Here is a 25,024-nt window from a genome sequence, read left to right as displayed (position 1 = left end):
GCGCACCAGTATTTTAATATAAAAACACACCAGTCTATAGTAGGAATCAAGAAATCAGTGTTTCCTATTAACAACTTCCTAATAAATCTAAAATATTTTACACTTACTTCCCATAATAACAAAACATCAATAATTACTGTAATATAATATTTTTCCAAACTTGCCCTCGCTGAAAATGGGTCAGGATGTATTTGTTTTTCATCCATTGCTGTTGCTGTTTTTATTATAGTAACTAGAAAATTGTTTTTTTACATTTGTGAATCGATGCGAATCGCTAGAAGACTGAATCGCGATTCATATGTGAATTGATGTGATTTGATTAGTAATATGCATTGCTGAGAACTTCATTTGAACAACTTTAAAGGAGATTTTCTCAATATTTAGATTTTTTTGCACCCTCAGATTCCAGATTTTCAAATAGTTGTATCTCAGCCAGATATTGTCCTATCATAACCCATCGAAACTTGTGCGAATCAATTGTTTTGAAAAGGTGGTTTAAAGTAAATTATTTAGTGTGCATTCCCAATGCAACTTTTCCAATAAATACTTCTCTTTTCTCATGCTAAAAACGTATAGTTCTCTAATATAATAATTCTGATTGGTGATGGTGGGTGAAACTAAAGTTGACCAAAGTCTGAATCAGTTGCTCAGTGAAATGACTCACTGATTCGAATCACACCTGCTGATCAAAACCTGTAAGTGCAACTAAAACTCAGCCCATAATGACACATTAACTGCAAATATTTTTGAATCTACTAAATGAAATCTACAAATAATTCCCACGTCAATGAAATATGAAGGTTCTGTAAAATGTGAGCACTTTTATTAATGTTTGTTTTGTTTGTTGTTAGACAGGGCTTGGCAATCTATTAGAAGCAGTTAAATCTCATTCTCCTTTCTGCTTGATCCAGTCCAGTGTGTTAGTTTGGGAAGAGATCCTGAGCTCTAAACACACCTGGGGGGCTTCTTCTCATCTTTCAGGAGGACCAGGTGCAAGAATACATTAATAAATCCTACAATGACCCTCAAGTGGCGTCGAGAGTCTTGAGAAACACAACTCGTGATTCTTATCCTTCAGAAAAGAGAGAGAGAATTGCTCCTCATAAAATATACTATTGCTCAAGCATTAAAAACCACAAAATCTGAGAGCAGCTGACCTGCATCATCTTATGAATTTGGGCCAAAAGGTTTTATGAGGACAAAAAACAAAACAAAACAAAAACTTTGGGTCTGTTTATTGTAGAAGCCCTTTTCCATCATGTAAGAAAAACAATCATGCTTTGATAAGTCATAATTATGACGAGAATCGACCAATTGACACCAAGTTGAAATTATGACTCAGAAGGTGACTCAAAACTGACACTAATTCATAAAAGATCAAAAGTTAGATTTATGAGATAAAATATCGGAATTATGGCTTAGAAAGTCGAAATTATTAGATAAAAAAAATCTAAAATATGAATTAAAAGTCATAATTATGAGAATATGTTTTTTAAATAAAATAATTTAATAAAAATTGTCCCTTTATCTCATAATATTGACCTTTTATTGTCGTAATTTCAAAGTTATTAATTTTCATGTTATAATTTCGTCTTTAATGTTATAATTTCGTCTTTAATGTCATAATTTCGACTTTTTACTTCATAATAATGACCTTTCATGTCATAATTTCAATTTTTCATCTCATAATTCTGACTTTTTACCTCAAAGTTATGACTTTTCATGTTATAAATTCAACATTTCATCTCATAATTTTGACTTATCAAAGAATGGTTTTCTTACGTGGCGGAAATGGGCTTCCATAGTTTGGTGCTTGTACTTTTATGATAATTAATAATACGATGATTGCACTTTTGTTTATGGAGTTCTTAGAGGACCTTTATTTTGAAAGCGTCAGCTGCGTCGCTGTGTTTCCGGTGTCGATCGCTTGATGGGTTTAGCTTCGTGTTGAGGAGAGTTTTTGAGTTTTGTTTGTCGTTGAAAGGAAGATTTCAGAGCTCAAATAGAAAGTCAACATTCGTCTGCGATACAGACCTTCAAATCCTCTCCGATATGGATAAATCGCGAGTGTTTGCGTCGATGTTGGTCTTTCTGCTGATGCGTGTCGCATTCTGTGTTTCTGAGAGAACTTCAACAACAACAACAACAACAATCACAACTACAGCTCTTCCACCTGTTCACAAACGTATGATTTTACCTGTTTAATCACATCTACAGCTCTCCCACCTGTTATATGTATATTCCTATTAATATTTTAATAATTTATTGGATGTTTAATATAAAACTGTCTCTAATTTTAATGTCAGTAGTGTTAGTCAATGATATAAAACACTGAAAGGACTTTTGCAAACAAGTGAAATGTCCCTATTTTGTTGAAGTCAATGATATATATATTAATATCTTTGAAGGGATTTTATCAGTCAGTTTATTACTCAGTTATCCATTAATCCAGTATGTGACGTGATATATTTATGGCAGCACTAAATTAAGCATTAAAGTTATGTTTGACTTTATCATCTAAATCTTTGGCCAAATTCAGCTCTTTGTTTGATGTTTTATGTTAGTGATTTGTCTGATCTGTAAGTTTTTGTTCTTCTTTCTCGCCCCAGCATGCAAAACAATGACTTCCTGTGAGACGTGCCTCGCCAATGTCTCGGTAAGATCACATGATGCTCATTTATGAGTTTTTATTAGTTCCTTATCTGCATTACCATCTGAACTTTTTGGAAAACGAATATTGTAATTTAGGGAAGTTTTCATATAAAAGTGTATATCAGACTGTCAGAAATCTGCTCAGATGATCCAGTTTGATTAATTATAACTTCATTATTATTGCACTTTATTTTTTTATATATTTTAAGGATCTTATGAAATGTAATTTGTGCCGTTTGATCAAATAAGAATGGTTTAGTGACACAATCCAATGATAATTCAACAAAACATCACAGAATGCATTGATAATAATGTTTGTGCTGCTGATGTACTACTATAATTATCTCACTTCCTGGAGAATATCAATACAAAAATGAATGAATGTTTGTTTTTATGAATGAATGTAACATCCTAGAGCATGTAAATAATAATAATACATATTTGTGTAATATCCCGGAGGATGTCATGAACATGATTAATAATACTAGAGTTGTTGTTCTCTCTGACAGTGTTTGTGGTGCCTGACGAACAGCAGCTGCATGGATTATCCGGTGTCGTATGTGATTCCTCCGGCGTCAGTGTGTAAACTCTCTCAGGCACGCTGGGGTGTTTGCTGGGGTGAGTTCACGTTCATGTCTTAAAGGGGTCATATGATGTTGCTAAAAAAGCATTATTTTGTGTATATGTTATATAATGTGTTTATGTGGTTTAAGGGTAAAAAAACACGTTATTTTCCAAATACTGTACATTATTGTTGCTCCTCTATGCTCCTTCTTTCTGAAACGTGTCGATTTTACAAAGCTCATCGTTCTGAGAACGAGGCGTGCTCTGATTGGCCAGCTATCCAGTGAGTTGTGATTGGGCGAATACCTCAAGCGTGAGATGGAAATGTTACGCCCCTCACCGGCGCGACGAGACTACAATAATAAAACCCATTATAAACGAGGAATTTGTTGCATCCAGTGAGGACATAATTACTGATTATAATGACTTATACGGTCTTTTTAAGCGTTGCGCTGCATAAACATTACCATGTCTGCATTTGTGATCGGAGAAACAACAAACAACAAGCACTACTCTACGCTGCTCAAAACTCATGTTTGAATCGTCAGTGGAAAATTCTTTAAATTTGAAGACGTTCTTACAGGCTGTGAGTCAGAAGCGCCAGACTGTCCTTGTGATGTTGGAATTACCCCACTTTATAGACACAGTCTTTGTGTATGCCAGTAGGCTTCTCTCCCAGGTTCAGGAAATAATCCTCTGTAAAATGCGCTGCACACACTCCAATATTTGTGTTGAACTGTTCTGGAACAGTGTTGTAAATACAACGTAACCACTGATTTCTAGTTGTGTCCTCTTTTGGAAGCCCAAACAAAGTAGATTCTCTTTCACAACGAAACACAGCGTCTCCAGGACATGACGCCGGCGGCAGCAACAACACTACAGCCAGAATAATAGCTCCGCCTTCTTTCATTGTGTAAACATTTGAGCAGAGTTATGCAAATATTTCCACATCGTGACGTAGATGTGGGGTGTGTTCTAATGAGCTGTTTTAGGAGGGTGTGGACGAGTCTTAACTTTGATAAAGAATATCTCTTTGGTTTTAAGACTTCAGTCTTTGCAACTTCAGGGATCTTATCTATACACAAACAGCTTGTAACACTCCAAAGAGAAAGGAAAACTGGAAATCACATCATATGACCCTTTAAATAGCTTTAAAAGATACACAGAACCGGTTAAACATGCATGCGGATCTGTAATGTACAGCTGCTGTTGAGCCGATGGAAGTAATACTTTCACATTCATGAAGTGAGAGTTGCATTCAAGGCTGGAAGTCCCCCGTTCAGCTTCCTTTCAATGACAGGAGAATAAATAAGAAGTTATTTATCAGGTCCCTTTAACAGTCCTGAGGACATTACATTCACTTACTTATAGAATACTTGATTCTGATTGGCTGTTCGTGGGATTTAGTGGCTAAATATTAATGAATGGTGACCATCGTCCAGAAGACAGTATAACTGAGCGCTCCGCTGAGAAACCTAGTATTATTTATATACTCTTATAGTGTTTATGAATATTTTCTTGAATTATCTTCTATTTTATATGTTCAGTTTTTATTTCAGTTAAATTTCCAGAAAATGTTTTTGTAATTTTATGTTTTTATTTTTATTTTTTTAAATATATATAAAAAAGTTTGTTTATTTTTGTTTCAGTTTTAGTATCATTTCAGTTTTTAATTTTAGTACTTCAGCTTAAAGTTATTTTAGTTAGTTGCCAAGGCAACATTTGTAATTTTCCTTTAGTTTAAGCTTTTAATCTAGTATTAATATTTTATCTCAGTTTTATTTAAATTAACAGAAATGTTTGGTAGTAGTTTTAGTTTCCTACACAGCTCTGCTCGTCTTATGTCTCTTGTTGGCCTCTAGTATAGAAAATAAAATAATTTAAACTGAAATCAATTTGTACCTGTTTTTTATTTATTTATTTGGCAAGTGGTTGTGTAATAAGTGTGATAATGTACATCAGACAGTCTTTATCACAGAATAAACCTAATCAGACCGGCAAAAGTCCCTGTTAATGAACAGTATATGAAGTTTCTCACTTCTACAGTGAAAGCCTTGAGTGTTTCTCTGAGTGTTGTGTGGTGGCTCTTAAAGTCAGTTTCAGGTTTACAAAACCACTTACCTATAAGTGAAACTATAGTGGTTGAGAACAGCTCATACTTCAAAACTTCATTTCAGTTTTTCTGATTCCTTGTTTATTTCAATGTTACTTTGTTTCTTTGTAATTAATTGCAAAATTCACTAGCAATTTCTGAGTGAAAATTGTTTCTACAATTAAGTTCTTTTGCATTGTGACATTATTTTAGCATAATGTAACAAATCTTATTCTATTTTGGATGAACTGCTTCTTTAACCTTGTGCAATATAATGCAGTTATATTGCACATTGCCACATGATAACAATAAAAAATATAGCTGCAAGCAGCAATTCAGGGGCCAAGCCCTTTATGACTGTTTTTCGCATTCTTGGACATTAGAATTTTTCATTAGGAACTTTTTGAACATTTTGTAATTTACATTGGTTCAGCACTTCCTTCACACAGAATTTAATTTATCACTCAAGGATATAGCCTTTTGCATTACACAGTATATGCTGCTCATTGACTGTGGTTTGTTTAAGTTTATAGAGACTTCAGCTGTTGAAGGTAGAACTTAAGCAAGTGGCACAACATTACATGCAATTTTATAGTCAGTCATTTCTATTCAGCTCAATCCAAAGATCATCTGAGCCAATTTTGAAGGAGTATCAAAAAGACTGAATACTGTACTTTTCAAAATGGCTGCTACTGTAATGGGTAGAGTCTTAATGTAAGCTATTGAATGTGATTAATATGAAGAGAGTAATCAGGTGTACTAAGTTTCATTTTTCTAGAATTAGGGGTTCAGGAGTTATTACCATTTCAATGTTGAATTTTTGAACTGGTGGTGGCGGTATAGAGTTTGTTCTAGAGACCCTAAAGTTGGTCAGATCACTATTCATGGCCATCACTTCAAGTGTGCCAAATTTCATAATTTTCCTATGTTCCGTTCATAGGGCTGCCATAGAGCCCCATGGGGCAAAAAAACAACAAAAAAAACATTATAAAGAAAACATACAATTACAATAGGGGCTACAGCCCATTCTGGGCTTGGCCCCTAATAATTGCAGAACTCCTCAATGATGAGAACAGTGTTAGGTCACCTGCACTATCAGTAAACCTCCAGCAGGTGTCAGAAGTGACCAGCACACTGCATCCCTGGGCCTGTATTCACAAAACATTTGATCTCACCAGTAAGAGTTCTCCTAAACAGCAGTAAAAGAGTTTTCTCTTAAAACCTATTCACAAAGCTGCTGAGACAAACTTGTTCTGAGGAATAGAGAGAAGCGAGTAAGGGTTGCTGTGGATGATGTCAGCATGCTTATTAACTCTGCACTCAGTGATTGGCTGATAGCCTCTGGCAGAGATTTATTCATGGAAATATTGTAGAGCGCGATATTATGTTACCATATTCAAATAAAGGTTTAAAAATAAAAATGTTCCCACATTCAAATGAAGATTATAAAATGCAAGTGTCATATGTTCAGATAATTGTCAGCCTCTTACAGGTATGCTTCTCGTAAACAATTAGTGAATATGCATATAAATATATATTAATTTACAGAGTAGAATAATCACGGCTGATAGTAAAAGAAAACCAAGCTGGATGCAAGAACAGCTGTTACTTCTTGCCCAGTTGGTTAATGAAGCAAGTCAATTATATTTATAAAGCATATTTAAATTCAGCTTACACTGACAAAAGTGCTGTGCATAAAATACAGTCAAATATAAAATAAAACAGAATTTGAAAACAAGGATATAATGAAAGCTCATTATCGTCAAATATTTCTAAGATGTTTATGTTCCGAGGCAGATTGCCAGAAACCGCTATTTTAGGATAGTTTGTGACTCAGGACTCCTCTTCACTGCTCCTAACCTTTCACAGATTCAGGAGCTAGTTTTAGTGCTAAAATACTAATGGACCGACACGCCCATTATTTAAGATTTTCCCCTAAATGGGCGAGCTATGAGCTGCTTTTAGCTTGAAGATGTTTTGTGAATGCAGGCCCTGCTCTTCAGTGATGTGATGTTGTTGTGTGTTGTTTCAGTGAACTTCGAGGCTCTGATCATCGCGATGGCCGTGGTGTGTGGGACTCTGCTGCTGGGCATCACCGTCTGCTGCTGCTACTGCTACTGCTGCTGTAAACGCAGACGCTCATCCAGGTCAGATCTTTACCACATTCACACAGGACACCATATACAGTCCTTCATATCAGCTTCACTGCCTCTTTTCTTTAAATAGTCACACTCACAGGTTTCACTTCCACCTCAGAGCCACGATGAGTTCTGTCATCAAAGATTAACCCCGTCGTTTTGTGAAACTGAATAGTTTATTGAACCCTGTAAAACCTATTTTTAAAAAAATGCAACACTTTACTCAACCTTTAGACAAAATAGTAAAAAAAAAAAAGCAATTTGAGTGAAAATTGTTTGTACAGTTAAGATTTTTTGCATTGTGACATTATTTTACCATAATGCGAAAACTCTTATTCTCTTTTGCATGAACTGCTTCTTTAACCTTCATAATGCATTCAAAATCTATACAGTTTTTGCATTCTGGATCCGTTTATACCCGAAGAAATTTTATATTTTTTAAAGCAGTCATAACTTAATATATTTTTCAAGTGTCTGATCAGCAACTTCTCATTAATCATTAAATGTGAAAACAATTCTAACTTTTGCATGTTACCATGTCTTTACTGCATTTACACCTTTTTTCTTAATCAAACAACTGAAAAATTCTTTGAAATTTAAAATTACACACAAACTACTCCAAAAAAAAAAAAAAAAATTATGATGCAAAATACCCATTTTTCTGCAATATTTCTGAATATTTAATTGTATTAAATTTTTAACAACATGTAATCTGAGAATTACTAGTATTAACTCTGGAATGAATGGATTTTAATAAAATTCCTTTGAATTTGTAACTCATGATTGCTCAAAAACAGTCCAATTTATTTATTTATTTATATATATATATATATATATATATATATATATATATATATATATATATAAAATGTTTTACATATAAATATATATTCAGGTGCACACACACACATACATATATGTATGTATGAATGCATGTACTGCATGTATATACAGTGTGTGTGTATATATATGTATATATATATATATATATATATATATATTATTATTATTATTATTATTATTATTATTATTATTTTTTTTTTTAAATATGATAAAAGATTAAGCCTGTAATGCCTGACAGATCTCATTTTGCGAAACTGATCGGTTTATTGAATCCTATAAAGCCTGACATATGAAATCATTGTAAGAAAAGTCTGTTTTTAAAAAATGGAACACTTTACTCAACCTTTATTTGTAATATTAAAAGAAAAATTGATCCATCAGGTTTTTATGGCTCCTATAGTCTGATATAGTGAGAATATGAAGTAAAAACAGCTCAGTTTTATTCAGAGACTCTGAATCAAAAATATGAATCTGCTGCAGATGCTGATATTTAATATGATGAAATTCTGCTGTTTGTGATGTAGATCAATGAGATCTTTATAACAGTGCAGCAGATACTGACATGAGATTATTTTTAACCAGCTGGTTTTGTATGTGATGGGTTGTAAAGGGCACGTCTGCGTGTCAATCAGAGATGATTTGATTTGTCAAGTCTTGCATCGGCTCAGCGGCTGCGTGTCAATCACTCGTCTCATGATGAAACGCAGACGTGCTTTACTTACAGCAGCAGAAGCGCTTCCTCGATCCCTCATTAATGCTTATTCAGCTTCATGTGATGATCCTTTGTTCTGTGATATTGAGAACGGCTGGTCAAAGACTCCTTGTTTTATGGCCAGACTACAGATCATAGTTTCACTTTTCGTTCTCATTCTGTGTAAATTAGCCTCTGTTTTATTTGTCTTTTATGATTGAAGGCGAATTCATGTGGCTGGAGTTTCTGTCTTTCAGTTTCAGTGATCATGTAAAGCACAAAACCAGTCACACATTTTTTGAGATCTATGCATCATCTGAAATAAATAATCTTTCCATTGATGTATGGTTTGTTAGAATCGGACAATATTTGTCTGAGATGCAACTATTAGAAAATCTGGAATCTGAGGGAGCAAAAAAATCTAAATATTGAGAAAATCTCCTTTAAAGTTGTTCAAATGAAGTTCTTAGCAATGCATATTACTAATCAAAAATTAAGTTTTGATATATTTACGGTAGGAAATTTACAAAATATCTTCATGGAACATGATCTTAATATCCTAATGATTTTTTGCATAAAAGAGAAATGTATCATTTTGATCCATACAATGTATTGTTAGCTATTGCTACAAATATACCTGTGTTACTGATGACTGCTTCTGTGCTGCAGGGACACAGTTATCAGTTTCTGCTGCTTGTTCATGTTCTCGGACTCAGAAAGGATTTTTCTAGTGCTAATGTAAAATAATCAGTCACAACATTAACTCAGCTCTATGTTTTCTTTGATAAATAGCTGCCAGGTTGTTGTCGTCATATGAAGGGTTTTCATCAATACGCTGATAAAATTTTGTGTGTAATTGCAGTAATTATGACATGACATGAATATGCTGTAATTCACTGAAGCCTGTGTTATTGTTAATAGTATTCAGTAATATTCTGAATTAAATTTTACTTCTATATTTGCAGTTTTGACCGTGATGATGAGCAGCTTGCCCGGAGAAGAGAGGAGATCAGACAGCGAGCAGATGAACGGTGCGTGAATCTCACGAGTCATGACTGAGAGTTAAAACATGCTGAAACCAGTTTCTTCCACATTGTAGATTCAATTTAATAGTGAATGTTAAAGGAATAATAATCCAAACAGCTGATAAAAACATCACAATAATCCACACCACTCCAGTCCATCAGTTAACATCTGGAGAAGACAAAAGCTCCAGCATTAAGATGCTTTTAACTAAAATATGTGTCCATAATCCATAATAACGCTTCCTCGAGTCAAGTCAAGTCAGCTTTATTGTCAATTCTTCCACATGTACAGTACATACATACAGAGAATTGAAATTGCGTTACTCTCAGACCCTTGGTGCATACAGGTAACATTAAACACGTTCAGATACAGATAAATACAGTTTAAACATATGTACATACAACTATACAAATATACAAATGAGGATATTGTAGAAGAAAATAAGAATTAGATCGATAAAGTGGCATAAGGCGCCTGGCAGATAGAGTGCAAAACCAGTTAAATAAAAACACAGAGTCACAGAGTCAGAGTTCCTAGTGTGTTGCTGTGTTAAATGGGGGTGAAAGAGGGGAGGGGGGGCAAGGATGGGAGGGAGTTCAGCTTCCTGACAGCCTGATGTATGAAGCTGTCCTTCAGTCTGCTGGTCCTCGCCTGGAGACTCTGCAGTCTCCTCCCTGATGGCAGCAGACTGAAGAAGCTGTGTGTCGGGTGGGTGGGATCACCTGCAATGCGGAGGGCTCTGCGGGTGAGACGGGTGCTGTAAATGTCCTGGAGGGAGGGGAGAGAAACACCAACGATCTTCTCAGCTGCTCTCACTATGCGTTGAAGTGACTTGCGGCAGGATGCGTTGCAAGCGCCATACCACACAGTGATGCAGCTGGTTAGGATGCTCTCGATGGTGCCTCTGTAGAAGGTGCACATGATGGGGGCCGGGGCTCTGGCTCTTCTAAGTTTGCGGAGGAAGTAGAGACGCTGCTGTGCTTTCTTGGCCAGTGTTACAGTGTTGTTAGTCCAGGAGAGGTCCTCTGTGATGTGCACACCCAGGAACTTGGTGCTGCTCACTCTCTCCACAGTCGCACCGTTGATGGTCAGAGGGGCATGCTGAGTGTGTACTCTCCTGAAGTCAACAACAATCTCCTTCGTCTTCTTCACATTCAGAGAGAGATTGTTGTCACTGCACCACCCGGCCAGGCGGCTCACCTCGCTCCTGTAGTTTGTCTCATCTCTGTTGCTGATGAGACCCACCACAGTCGTGTCATCCGCAAACTTAATGAAAATGTTGGAGTTGTGTGATGGTGTGCAGTCGTGGGTCAGCAGAGTGAAGAGGAGGGGGCTCAGCACACATCCTTGGGGGGCCCCGGTGTTCAGTGTGATGGTGCTGGATGTGTTACTGCCGACCCGTACTGCTTGAGGTCTCCCGGTCAGGAAGTCCAACAGCCAGTTGCACAGAAAGGTATTGAGCCCCAGCTGGGCCAGTTTGTGAGTGAGCTGTTGAGGGATGATTGTGTTGAATGCTGAACTGAAGTCTATGAACAGCATCCTGACATATGAGTCTTTTTTCTCCAGATGTGTGAGGGCTGGGTGGAGGGCAGTGGTGATGGCATCATCGGTCGAGCGGTTGGACCTATATGCAAACTGGAAGGGGTCCAGGGAGGGGGGGGGGACAGACTTGATGTGGTGCAAGACTAGCCGTTCAAAGCACTTCATGAGGATGGGAGTGAGTGCTATTGGACGGTAGTCATTGAAGCAGGATGGAGATGACTTCTTAGGGACTGGAATGATGGTGGTAGCTTTGAAGCATGTGGGGACAACAGCCTGATTTAGTGAGATGTTGAAGATGTCTGTGAAGACCTCAGTGAGTTCCACTGCACAGTCTCTCAGTACACGCCCAGGAATGTTGTCAGGCTTTGCGTGAATTGATCCTGCTGAGGGACCTCCTCACGCTGTCCGGGGACAGCGTCATCACCTGGTCACCGGGAGGAGGTGGAGTCTTCTGTGCAGTGGTGCTGTTTTGTGCCTCAAAGCGAGCAAAGAAGGCATTCAGCTCGTTCAGCAGGGGGATGGTGCTGTCACAGGTCTGTGGTGGGGGCTTGTAATCCGTAATGGTCTGTATCCCCTGCAACAGGCTCTGCGTGTCTCTGCTGTCGCTGAAACGATGGGCTATCCTCCTGGAGTACTGTCTCTTGGCCTCTTTGATGCCGCGGGATAGGTTGGCCCTAGCTGTCTTCAGGCTCTCCTCATCTCCAGCTCTAAAGGCAGCGTTCCGAGCCTTCAGAAGTCTGTAGACCTCCCCTGTCATCCACGGCTTCTGGTTGGCCCGGACAGTGATGGACTTTGTGACTGTTACATCATCAATGCACTTGGAGATGTAGGCAGTAACAGTCTCTGAGTACTCTTGGAGGTCTGTAGTGTTGTTGTATGTGGCAGCCTGTTTAAACATATTCCAGTCAGTGGTGTCAAAACAGTCTTGAAGTGCCTCTGACGACCCTTCCGGCCACACTTGTATCTGTTTGTGTATTGGTTTGATGGCTTTAACGAGCGGTCTGTATGCAGGCATTAGCATGACAGTGATGTGGTCTGAGGCTCCGAGGTGGGGGAGGGGGAGGGCCTTGTAAGCTCCTCTCTGGGTGGTGTAAACAAAGTCCAGAGTGTTTTTTCCCCTTGTTGGAAAGTCTATGTGTTGGTGAATTTTTGGGAACACACTCTTTAAGTCTGCGTGATTGAAATCCCCAGCCAAGATAAGAAAAGCATCTGGGTGGGCTGTCTGCTGCTCACTGGTGTGCTGGTACAGATCATTTAGTGCCTCACTCCTGATGTTGTTGTTGGAGCTGGGAGGGATGTATACAGCAACGAGCAGTATGGCTGTATATTCCCTCGGTAGATAGAACCGAGCACTTAATAATCATAAACTCCACCATGGGTGAGCAGTGTTTGCAGACCACAACAGCGTCGCGACACCATGCATCATTGATGTAAACACAAAGCCTACCGCCGCGGATCTTACCTCCCTCGACGAGAGCTCTGTCAGCTCGATAGCATGTTAGCTGGTCAAGCTGTATGGCGCAGTCCGGTACGCTGTTGTTAAGCCATGTTTCCGTAAACACAAAAACACAACAGTCTCTTACAGTCCTCTGAGTAGAGCGGAGTAGTCGGATGTAATCCAGTTTATTGTCCAAAGAGCGTACGTTCGTCAGTACGATGGTGGGGATAGCTGGCTTGTGTGGGTTGGCCGCTAGCCTAGCTCAGATACCTCTGCGCTTACCCCTCTTCTGCTTCCTCTCACGCCGCTTGTAGCGCCTCCGCTGTGGGCGAGATGCAGTAGTGGGGGTCGGTGATGGAGTAGGCATTCGGAACAGACCGAGGTCCCGCAGCTCTTCAGTGTGCGCGGAGTTTAACTCTAAAAATGTGGTTCTGCCGACATCGAGCAGAAACTCACGACTGTATGCGCGCTTTAAGACAGGTAGACGAGACGAAGATGTGCAAAAACATTGCGACTTACAAGACAAAAAACACGAAAACACCGATTTGTCGGGAGAGAGAGAAGCCGCTGCAACTGTGCGCGCCACCATCTTAGATTAAATGCGCACATTAAATTCCTCCAGTGAAAAAGTGTTCTGGTCTGAATCAGGAGAGAAATCTGCACAGATCAAGCAGCGTTTACAAACCAAAACAGCTCTAAACAAATATGTGGCTGGATTTTGATGTGAGAGACAACAGGAGATTAACTTTTTCACTGGAGGAAGTGTTATTATGGATTATGGACTCATATTTTAGTTAAAAGCGATGGATTTGTTTCATCTTTTGTCTTCTCCAGATGTTAACTGATGGACTGGAGTGCTGTGGATTATTGTGATGTTTTTATCAGCTGTTTGGACTCTCATTCTGACGGCACCCATTCACTGCAGAGCATCCATTGCTGAGACACTGATGCAGAGACACATTTCTATAAACCTGATGAAAAAACAAACTCATCCTGATCTCTGATGAACTGCAGATATTCTTTTTTGGGTGAACTATTCCTTAAATACTGCAAATACTTAAAAATGCATGCAGCCAGTTTTTCACAGTGAGGTTTGGCTGCATTCGATCCCGTCATGTCACAGTTGAAGGTTTATTTCAAGCACCTGTTGATCTGAAGTGGATTTGGTCACGTAATGAGTGAGTGTGTGTGTGTGTGTGTGTGTGTGTGTGTCTGTGTCTCAGGGCTTTGTTGATTGCGTGTGTTGCGTGTAAATATGTCTGTAGGGCTTTCAGCAGCTGTGCTGCACTAACAAGGTCACTTCTGTGTCACACACTCGAGGCGGAGCAGGAATCTCCTTTAAACTCCAGAGCTCAGATTAACCAAGATCAGAAATCTCTGCAGGGTCTCGTGTGTGTTGCATCTGATGAACACATGTGTTTTTGTTCAGTATTTTCATCTGTCACAACAGAGAACAGCCTGATGTGTTTCTTTAGTGCGTATCGTGTTGAATAATTATTGCTAACAGCAGCACAGTGCATTCTGGGAGTTGTTACGGCACGTCCCTTTCTGGTGTCCTTGAAAATATATATTTAATGTATATTTCTTTTGTTTAAGAAGCATTGAAACACAGAAAAGGGTTGGTTAGCAGTGGCTAGTTCTATGATAGTTTCGTAGCACTTTACAGTAAGGTAAACATTAGTTAACATGAACTAATAATTAATATACTTTATTATAACATTTATTAATCTTAGTTAATTTACTAATACATTATTAAATTCAAAAGCAAATATCTGTTAATATAATTATTTGTTTTAGTAATTTTTGTGTGTTTTTGCCATCTTTATTAATATTTTTAATTAGTTTTTATATATTTTCTGTTTTTATATAGGGCTAAATGCATTGCAGCAGCGGGGAATATGAACGTGCATGAGTTATTTTATTTAATCTGTGTTATTTTAATGTTTAGTTTTTTGACCTAAAACATAGACACTGATGTTGATCCGTCTGCATTCAAGCATTTTAGTGGGCATAAATAGATCACCCTTTACAGCAGATTTAGTTCACAAACAACTGACGGTTTTGACCTAAATATGATTTTCAGTTACAATAATTAATCCTAAAATTTTACATTAGTAACTTACTTTTTGCAGCATCAGTTTCACGCACTCACAAGATCTCCCGGATCTTAGCAGAAATCTGATCTACATATACAGCTTTCCTGTAGCTCAAATAGTAGAGCATGGCGCTAGCAACGCCATGGTCATGGGTTCGATTCCCAGGGAAAGCAAGAACTGATAAAATGTAAAAACTGTAACTTGAATATCACTTTGGATACAAGCGTCTGCTAAATGCTTAAATGTAAATTATCTGTAACAGATACACACGTGATAAACACTAGCCGGTGGAGTCATTGTTGTGCTGGATTGTGGAAGCAGCAACAGATGGCTAACAGCTCCAGTGATTGTTCACAGATCAGCTGCTCATAAAGCTCCGGCTGATTTATACGGTATGAAGCGGCCGCGGTTCGTCTGGAGGCATTGTGTGCTGTAGAGAGGATGAATGATGTACAGGGAGCGATTGGTGTCGTTCAGCGCCGTTCGTACGCACATAAAACACTGCTGCTCGTATTTACGACGAGCCTGTGAAGGAATGGACGGCCTTAAACAAAGACATGAACTCACTGTGAATCATCCACTGCCGCCCATGTGCTGCTCTTCAGGACTTGGCCAGTTTTCAGTTCAGTAGTTTTCGTCGCGGAAATTGAATCCAGGTTATGAGTTTAATTTGCTCTTCTTGTACTAGTTTTACAGGACTCAGGATTTATATTGGGCAAAATGCAGAAAAATTCTGAATTACGAAATATAAAAAGCAAAACTTTGGGAAAAAAAAAGTCAGAATTGCAAGATATAAATGCTAAATTCACAAAACTATGAGAAAAAAGTCAAGAATTGTGAGATAAACGCAAAAATCATAATTGTGAGATGTAAATTCAAAACTATGAGAAAGTCAGAATAGCAAGATGTAAATGCAAAAATCTTGGAACAAAATCATAATTGTGAGATTTAAATGCAAAACTCTACGAAAAAAGTCAGAATCAGTCAGATGAATGATACAAACATTGACAGCCAATCAGAATCAATCCTGCTGTAACGAGCTGGAGAATTTAAAGCGGCAGACGAGCATGAGCTTACAATAAAAAGACTATATCGGTCGCTGGTGTGGATGCTAATTTGTTATTTTTATAGTTATCTTTATAGTTACTGTTCTTGGTGTGAATGGGGCTTTAGAACAAAATCATAATTGTGAGAAAAAAACCAACAACAACAAAAACACATTGTATACGTTTTTTTATTTGTTGTTTTATTTAATTTTTAACTTTTCTATTTTTCACTTGTTTTTCGCCATGAATGTTATAAACAAAATATAAACACTATAATTATGAATAGTCAATCAATTATTGTATTATTTTGATCATTGTGGCCTAACCTGTCCATGTTGATATCAGTCTAATTTAACTAGTTTCTTCCAAGTCTCTGCAAAAAATACAGCTCAAATGATGCAAAGGAGACAGAAATGTTGTATTTTGTTTCAAAAATCTGCATAGCCCGGTCCAGTCTGTCAAAAGCCGTCACTCATCTCTGTATCTATCTGTTGCAGGAGGGGGGAGAGGAAGGTGAAACATGATGAAATCCGCAAGAAGTACGGTGAGTAACGTCAATCCTGCACTTCTGTCATTAATATTCACAAGAGTTCACTCACAGCTACTCATTATGACCCTTTTCTGTATTTTACAAAAACAGTAGAGTCATGAAAATGTCAACTGGCATAAATAAAATTATGGAAATTATATAGTGACTAAAAAAACCTGGTAAACAAATTCCACATTTTAGGTTATTCAAATCTATATATATATATATATATATATATGTATATATGTATGTGTGTGTATGTGTATATATATATATCATCGTGTACCGTGTTTGTTCACTCACTGATGTTGATGAATTAGCTGGAGATAATTGCACCAATAATTGTGGTCGGGATTCAGACTGGTGCAACTACAAAGTGCTTGATTCTGCAACAACATCTTATTAGCTAATACATCTTCAGTTGTTAAGTTTTGGGTGATTACAGGACATCATGTGGTGTTGTTGTAACACCGGTCTTTATTGATCTGGTTCATTGTGTTGGGCTCAGTAATGCTGCATTCAGCAGAAAACGTGTTCTTCAAACGCAGTCCGATACAGGAGCACTCAGCTTTCTGATCGACTCGTGTGCATCCCAACACTGCTTGATCAATGCTGATGTGGCCTCGGCAGAGGACAAGTGGAGATTATGAATGAGTTGTAGTTGTAGAAATGCTTATTTATATTGTTTGGTTGAAACAAGCTTCCATATTTAAAAGGTAATTATAACTTTTTATCTCACCATTCAGACACCCCCCCCCCCCCCCCCCCCCCAGTGTTTTCAGTTTACATTTCCAAACTTAGAATTCATAGAAAAAAGTCAGAACTGCGAGATACAAAACTCTCTACGGAAAATGTCAGAATTGCAAGATGTAAACGCAAAACTCTTGGAAAAGAGTCTGAATTCTGAGATGTAAATGCAAAACTATGAAAAAGTCAGAATTGTGAGATGTAAACGCAAAACTCTACGAAAAAGTCTAAATTTTCGAGATGTAAACACAGCTTCACGAAAAAATTCAGAATTACGAGATGTAAACGCAAAACTCTAGGAAAAGCGTGACTTGTGAGATACAAATGCCAAACTGGACGAAAAAAGTCAGAATTTCTAGATCCAAAACCACGAAAAAAGTCAGAATTGGGAGATGTAAACGCAAAACTAAGAAAAAAGTCAGAATTGCGAGATTTAAACGTAAAACTACGGAAAAAGTCAGAATTGCAAGATGAAACCAAAACTAATGAAAAAGTCAGAATTATGAGATGTAAATGCAAAACTGAGAAAAAAATCTGAATTGCGAGATATAAATGCAAAATTACGAAAAAAAGTCAGAATTGCAAGATAGAAAACTAAGAAAAAAAGTTAGAATTGCACAAAGCTGTACGAAAAAGTGAGAATTGCGAGATATAAACGCAAAACTCTACAAAAAAAGTCAGAATTGTTAGATGTAAACGCAAAACTAAGAAAAAAGTCAGAATTGCGAGATATAAACGCAAAACTCTACAAAAAAAGTCAGAATTGTTAGATGTAAACGCAAAACTAAGAAAAAAGTCAGAATTGCACAAAACTGTACGAAAAAGTGAGAATTGCGAGTTGTAAATGCCAAACTGTACGAAAAAAGTCAGAATTGCAAGATGTAAGCGCAAAACTACGAAAAAAGTCATAATTGCAAGATGGAAAACTACGAAAAAAGTCAGAATTGCACAGAGCTTTTGAGAATTGCGAGATATAAACGCAAAACTAAGACAAAAGTCAGAATTGCGCGATGTAAATGCAAAACTCTTTGGAAAATGGTCTGAATTATGAAATATAAACGCAAAACTTAGAATTGCGAGATGTAAACGTAGAATTGAGTAAGTTGAAATTGCGAGATATGAAACTTGCAATTGAGAGAATTATGAGGTTGCTAATGCTAAAGATTGCTTTACTAGATAGCAGTAGGATATTAGTACTCATTACTCTGTTGAAAGCATAATTATTTTACTCATTACTTATGAATTAAGACTTTGATTAGCCTTCACCAGATGCACACAGACATCAACCTGACCTTCAGTTCATTAATAAAGATCAATTATCTGTGCAATGCAGAAAACGTGCATATTTCATAAGATTGTATTTAGTGAACTTTGATCGTTTTCTGAATTAAATCACAAATACTCAAAATGCTAAACATTTATTTGGTTTTAAGAGAATAATGTTTTAAAGCACAAATGCAAAAATTACGTGAGGATTCGAGGAGAAATGCATTGCTTCAGAATATCGTCTTTTTGGCTGAGCTTTTCCTAATAAAGCGTGTCCTCCAGCTCTAATAGGTGGGAAAGTGTCAGACGGGCCGCTTGACTCATGCTTGATTAACTCTGTGCTAATTAGCGCTGATGGAGAGCTGAGAAGAGCTGTAATTTATGTGCTGGCATCCCTGCGCTGCGGAGGAATGAGGTGAAATGTAAATGCACTCGGCGCCTGCGATCGCAGCTCCTGCGGCGCGTGAGAGAAAGCCAGAGAAAGAGAGAGCGGGTCACCAGAGCCTCGGCGGAGGCCTGGAGGACGAACCCTCGCAGCTGCTGCGCAAAAACCCACAGAAAACCACACGACCTTGAGACGAGCTGAAGGAAGTGTGGCTTCGTGCCACAGAAGAGCAATGAAAATGACCTGAAGAGAGCATTCGTCTTCCAACACACTGCTTAAATAATTTGAAACTACTTGGAAACAAATTTCTGTTCTATTATATTTCATTGACTTTGGCCAATTAGCTGCTAACTTTCTGTTTTGTTTAGACACTACCATTGTTTATTTTTATTTTATTTTAGTTATTGTTTGATTGTATTTTATTTATTATTTATCTATTATTTTTACATTTAGTCATTTAGCAGAGGCTTTTATCCAAAACGACTTACAAATGAGGACAATGCAATCAACAAAAGAGCTATAACAAGTCTCGGATAGCTTAACACAGTACATGTAGCAAGGTTTTTTTTATTTTAAATAATAAATAAAAAGAAAACAGATAGATAGAATACAAAATGAATAGAGATTTTTTTTTAAAGAAAATAAGCAGTTAGTAAATGAATAGTGTATTTATTTTTATTTTCTGTTTTTTTTATTATAATTTTTAAATTAGTATTTATTTATATTTTATTAGTCATGTGATTTTATTTTATTATTAATTATTGAAATTGATTTAGTTTATTTTAATACTTTTTATTTTCTATTTTGTTTTATGCATTTATTTTTTATTTAATTTGTGTTTATATGTGTATGGCTTTTTATTTAATTTAATTGTTATTTATTTTATTATTTTATTTTGTCTTATGTGCTAGCACACAGCCTGCAGATGCATTCATGGGAGTGTCTGCGGCTGCAGTGCGTCTGTTTGACATTCTCGTGAGCCGGTGGCATTCGCCGGTGAAGAACGTGTTGAAAGTAAAGAGAAGATCAAAGGAAGTGAGCCTCTCCGAGAGCTTCATCCCTCTGTCTGATGACAAGACTGTCCTCATCTCAGTCGCTCCGGCTGCTGGAGCTTCATCATGTTTTCATTGCACATCCGCTCTCGTTCAAGTGTGATCAGTAATGCAGAATCACTGCTGACGAACGGATGCATGCGACCCTCACATCCAGTTCTTACACAAGATCCAGTCATGGATTTTATGAAGCAGTTTGTAGTTTGTAGTTATTTTTCTATATCACAAACACCGGAAAACAACTTTGTAGTCCAAACGAGCCGTTCGTTGTAGTTCTTGAAAAGGGATTTTTTAAAAACAAAATATCTCCCTTCGGAGTGGACTTTGAGATTTGCAACTTTGTAGATCTTTTTATGCCCAAACGTACACACTACACACTGACTAAAATTAAAGTGTGAAAAAGCATAATAGGACCCCTTTAAATAAGTGTATGCTACAGGTTGAATAACAAATACAACTGATGTATAAATATTTCTTAAACGGTTAAATAATATTAATTTATTTAATGCATTGAGTGCTTTATTGCCACAACATTATAGAAAACAAAGAAATAGAATTAGAGATGTAAACTCAGAATTCAGACAAGAAAAGTCAGAATTTTGAGTTTATATCTCGCAATTGACTTATTCAGAATTGTGAGAAAAAGTTGCATTTACTTTTTTGTTTTTTATCCCATGGCGGAAACAAACTTCCATAGTTTCCACATCCTGCTGAAAACTAAATCTAATTTTTGTAAACTTTCCTTATTGAGTACAAAATAAAAGTCATTGTCTGAGCGTGTGGTGATGCTGCTCTGTTATGACTGATGGTTTCTGGGCCGCATCCTCATTGGCTCTGCTGTGTGCTTGTGTGTCCTGTGGTGAAGCGTGTGTGTGTGTGTGTGTGTCTGTGTGTGTGTGTGTGTGTGTGTGTGTGTGTGTGTGTGTGTGTGTGTGTGAGAGAGACAGCATGATGGATGGAGGCCTCCGTTGTGTTTCTCCTGCTCTCAGCAGTCCGTACATCAGGGACCGGGCGTCTCTGACCTGCTACACACACAACACACACACACACATGAGTGTCTGCCCTCCGAAGGGCGTCCTGTGTGAGATTCTGTCACAGCAACAAGGTTCAAAACCAACACCAAACTAGAAACTGATAATTAGCTGCTAACCTTTTTTGTCAAGCCGTAATCCGTTTTGGTCAATTTTGAGATTTTGTGTTATTTTACTTTGTTCTGATTCAAGAATTCTTAGATATTTATACTAGAAAACAAGACAAAAAGTGTAGTTTACAGCTGACAGAAAACAAGACGTGGATATGAATTCTGATTCCCATGTGATTGTGATGCATTTCATATCTGCCGTCTTTTTTTCCCCAGGTCTCATCCCAGACTCCGATCATCCGTACAGCAAGTTCGAGAACGAGTAAAAGCCACGGATTGGATCCCATCACCACACGCTTTGCTCTTTTGAGATGCGCCGGATCACTTTAGGTTAGATGGAGCCGATACGGAGATAACCTTCTCAGTCCTTCCATTGCTTAGATATCTCTCTCTTTGACACAATTTCTCTTTTCTGTATTACTCAAACACAACAGACTGCTAAAGAATCATCCTCTGGATTTTTGTCTTGATTTCCAATATAACTCTTAAATCAAGATAGTAAAATGACATGAGATATAAAGTTAAAAATGTATCAACCTGAGGTGATTTTAGGCTTAATACATGAACAAATATCTTCCTGTGGGCTGAGAAAAATCAACTTCATTTAAAAGGTAAAGAAGCTGATTTTTCTAACCTCATTAACAGATATTATTTTCTAGTTTTATGCATTAACTCACTACATTTTGATGCACTCTACAGAAAACAAGATCTGTAGTAAATGTCTCGATTTATGAATGTGGGAGATATTTGTTCTGGAAAGCAAGACAAAAATACTGAGGAAGAATTTTTTTTTTTGTGCACATTTGAATGTTTTAGAAGATGGAAATGGTTAAAATGGCTGTTCAAATGTGACTAATTTGTTTCTTTGTTTTCTTATAGAGAGTTTGAGAAACTAGTTAATGCAAAAATGTCAATTCTGTCATGATTTATTCACCCTCCTGTCGCTCTTTTCTGCTCAACAGCAGTTCATACTGAGCAGGACTTTCAAAATGATAAGAAGGACAATATGATGTGCATGCTATATTTCTATTAAGTCTCTTTGTATCGAGTCGTATGATACTTTCTTTGAGAAGGAGACCTAAGTTTTATTCTCTGATAATCTACAAAGAGCCAAAAACATGGTGCAATAAATGCAGATTTTAGAGCTTCAGCGGCGGAGATGATGATTAGTGATTTAATTTCAGTCTGTTTCTCACACAAAGCATCATTTATTTCAGAAATATAGCACATGCATCATATGGACTGCTGTTATTATGCATATGATGCATTCAGAAAATGCATTTTATTTTACTTTATAAAATGCATTTTATGGATTATTTCTTTGTCATTTTTGTCTTGCATGAGACTTGCATGAAGATGCAAAAATTCTCCTTTGCGTTCCATGTAAAAAAAACTACTTCTGCATTTGAAATGACACGAGGATGAATAAATGACAGCTAAGTTCAGTTTTTCAGTGAATTATTGCACTTTTTGATTCAGTTGTGATTGCAAACTCAGCATATTTTTAAATGACTCTGGCTTCTGTGAATGACTTAGACGTTTGTATTTATACTGTGTTCCTATTAAAACATGTCCTAATAAAAACAAGCTTCCACTTTTAAAGACATCGCTGTGCTTTATCCCTGTGTGGACTGATGATGGGTTGAGTGAAATTCACATCACATCCGGCGATTTCACTGCCTGGAGGAAGTAGTTTGATGTCCTGCTCGATCCATCAGTTTGAACGGCTCGTCCTTTCCATACTAAACCACCAGCTGCAACACCAACACATCCTTCTTTTAATAACTCGATGCATTTAAATGCAGAGCAGAACAATTTTGTGTCTTATTTCATGCCACCTGTTCTACGGTTCCTTTAAAATAGACCCAGCGCATTCGTTATGCAGCTCATTCTGTGCCGTAATTACAATAACAGCAAAAGTTGTGCATTAGATTGCAAAGGCACTGAATCCAGCAGGGAAATGCAAATGCTTGGGCAGATCCGTGTGAATCCGCTGCATGTTAAAGATGCTGAACAGAACGAGATGAGCGCAGCAGTTGCATGCCAGATTTAAGTGAACATGAAATCGACACTCAGCTTATTTGCTTTCTTAAAGCGTGTTTCTGCATAATTCATCAGTGCGCATTATTCCAAGGAAAATGATGCAGGAGAGTTTTATTTTTCATCCGCCTGTCATAGAAACACTTTTCACCATCAAATCAATTCCACATGGATGAAATCCATGCAAATACGTCAGATTATGGAAGTAAAAATGGTTGTGAAGTGTGTTTCACTCTAAAATCGAATACATTTATAAGATCTTTTTATTTGGCATAAAGCAACTGAAGCCTATTGTAGGACCATTGAGATTTTTTTTAATGCATTTTTTATTATTATTGTGTCAAATTTTCTGTAAGTCTATATACATACGTGTGTGTGTGTGTGTGTATATATATATATATATATAAATGTTTTAATATTAAATTATATATATATATATATATATATGTGTATGTATGTGTGTGTGTATATATGTTTTAAATATTAAATTTTATATACATGTGTATGTATGCGTGTATATATATATATATATATATATATATATATATATATATATATATATATATATCTATCTATCTATCATGAAGCCTATTAGTAATTAAATTAATAATAATTTTACTTTTTAATTCATACTTTGAATTTTTTTTCATTTTAAAATATTTTCACTAATATATAATTTTCTTTTTTCCTTTTTTCTTTTTTTTTATTAGGTTTCATCAACCTTTTTGCCAAGTATTATTGAGGCTTTTGGTTTGTAATAAAGCCTGTTTATATTTGACTGATGTCCAGTGTCATAAAGCTGCTTCTGTATGAAAATGCAATAAAACAAATCCAAACAGATAAATGATGTGTGCTTATTATATTTTATATATAATATTGTGTGCATACATACACACACAAAATCTTTTCAGTGTATTTTCTAAATCTTTTTAGTGTAGTGACTCAATTGCATCTCTTTTCCTGTATGAATTATTAATTAAGTCATGTACAAAATATTTGGGTCCTTAAAAAGCCATTTAAAAACTGTACAAATGACCCGAGGATGCCTGGCTTTTATTATAAGGCGAGGCGGTGTTCTACAGATGACGGACAGCTGATGCAGCCAATGAAAGACGCGACTTCCATTCGACGGCCAATGAGTGACCCGCGGGGGCGGGGCTAACTCGCCGTTTTATCCGCACTCTCGCCAGCAGAAGGAGAATCCCAAAAATGACATCCAGCTTTCCAGAGGAAAACCGCGGCGTTTAGAGAAGTTTCCCTCCTCACATTCTCACGGATTACAGCTCATTCTTCAGATATGTAGTCAGTAGACTTCGGAAATGTGTATTTAATACAGAAGGACAGTTGTTTTTTCCACAGAAGCGTTATTTACGCGCCTCTCCTGATCCTTCAGCTCAAATCGGACATGTGTGATTTAATGCCAGCGGCTCAACCGGCCGAAAAAATCGGCAAAATGAAGAAATTACGAAGAACTTTGTCGGAGAGCTTCAGTCGCATCGGTAAGTGTGAAAAACACGGTAAAAACACGGTAAAACACGCGCCGTTATTGTTCGCGCTACAGGACAGTCTGAGGAAAGTTTGTTTTCACTGTAAATTATCCTTTAATTAATCAAACGACGAATATAAACCGTCAAACGAGACTGAAACGGATTGAAAGTGTGCTCCTCACAAACCAGCCGGATATAGAATACAGAATAGAATTGAGTAGAATGTGTGTCGATAATGCAGTGATGGAG

At 37.1% G+C, this 25,024-nt stretch overlaps 2 protein-coding genes across 3 annotated transcripts in view; both read left to right on the top strand.

Annotated features, from left to right (window-relative positions):
- Positions 1-1,901: 1,901 nt before the first annotated feature.
- LOC306887738 (pituitary tumor-transforming gene 1 protein-interacting protein-like) lies at positions 1,902-24,129 on the top strand. Of its 2 annotated transcripts, XR_013785695.1 has the most exons (8): positions 1,911-2,185; positions 2,610-2,656; positions 3,162-3,270; positions 7,341-7,455; positions 9,946-10,011; positions 16,626-16,672; positions 21,465-21,578; positions 23,999-24,129. XR_013785695.1 is itself a non-coding variant. In XM_079445729.1 (7 exons), exons 1-7 carry the CDS (start codon positions 2,053-2,055, stop codon positions 21,512-21,514), a joined length of 567 nt encoding a protein of 188 aa, XP_079301855.1. In that variant the 5' UTR covers positions 1,902-2,052; the 3' UTR covers positions 21,515-22,847. The 2 variants fall into 2 exon arrangements, 1 of the variants encoding a protein (XP_079301855.1); XM_079445729.1 differs by lacking the exon at positions 23,999-24,129 and having other exon boundaries at positions 1,902-2,185; positions 21,465-22,847.
- Positions 24,130-24,693: 564 nt separating this feature from the next.
- LOC306887728 (cyclin-dependent kinase 14) overlaps positions 24,694-25,024 on the top strand; it is a gene marked incomplete at both ends in the record, with an annotated part of 151,773 nt that continues 151,442 nt past the window's right edge. The window contains one exon of the mRNA XM_079445717.1: positions 24,694-24,787. Coding sequence (XP_079301843.1) covers positions 24,694-24,787 — 94 coding nt within the window. The remainder of the gene's footprint in view (positions 24,788-25,024) is intronic.

Source organism: Barbus barbus (assembly GCF_936440315.1).
Source record: "Barbus barbus genome assembly, chromosome: 21".
Lineage (NCBI taxonomy): Eukaryota > Metazoa > Chordata > Actinopteri > Cypriniformes > Cyprinidae > Barbus > Barbus barbus.
The sequence above is the reverse complement of the archived record's forward strand: the minus strand, read 5'-3'. Positions and strand labels throughout refer to the sequence as shown.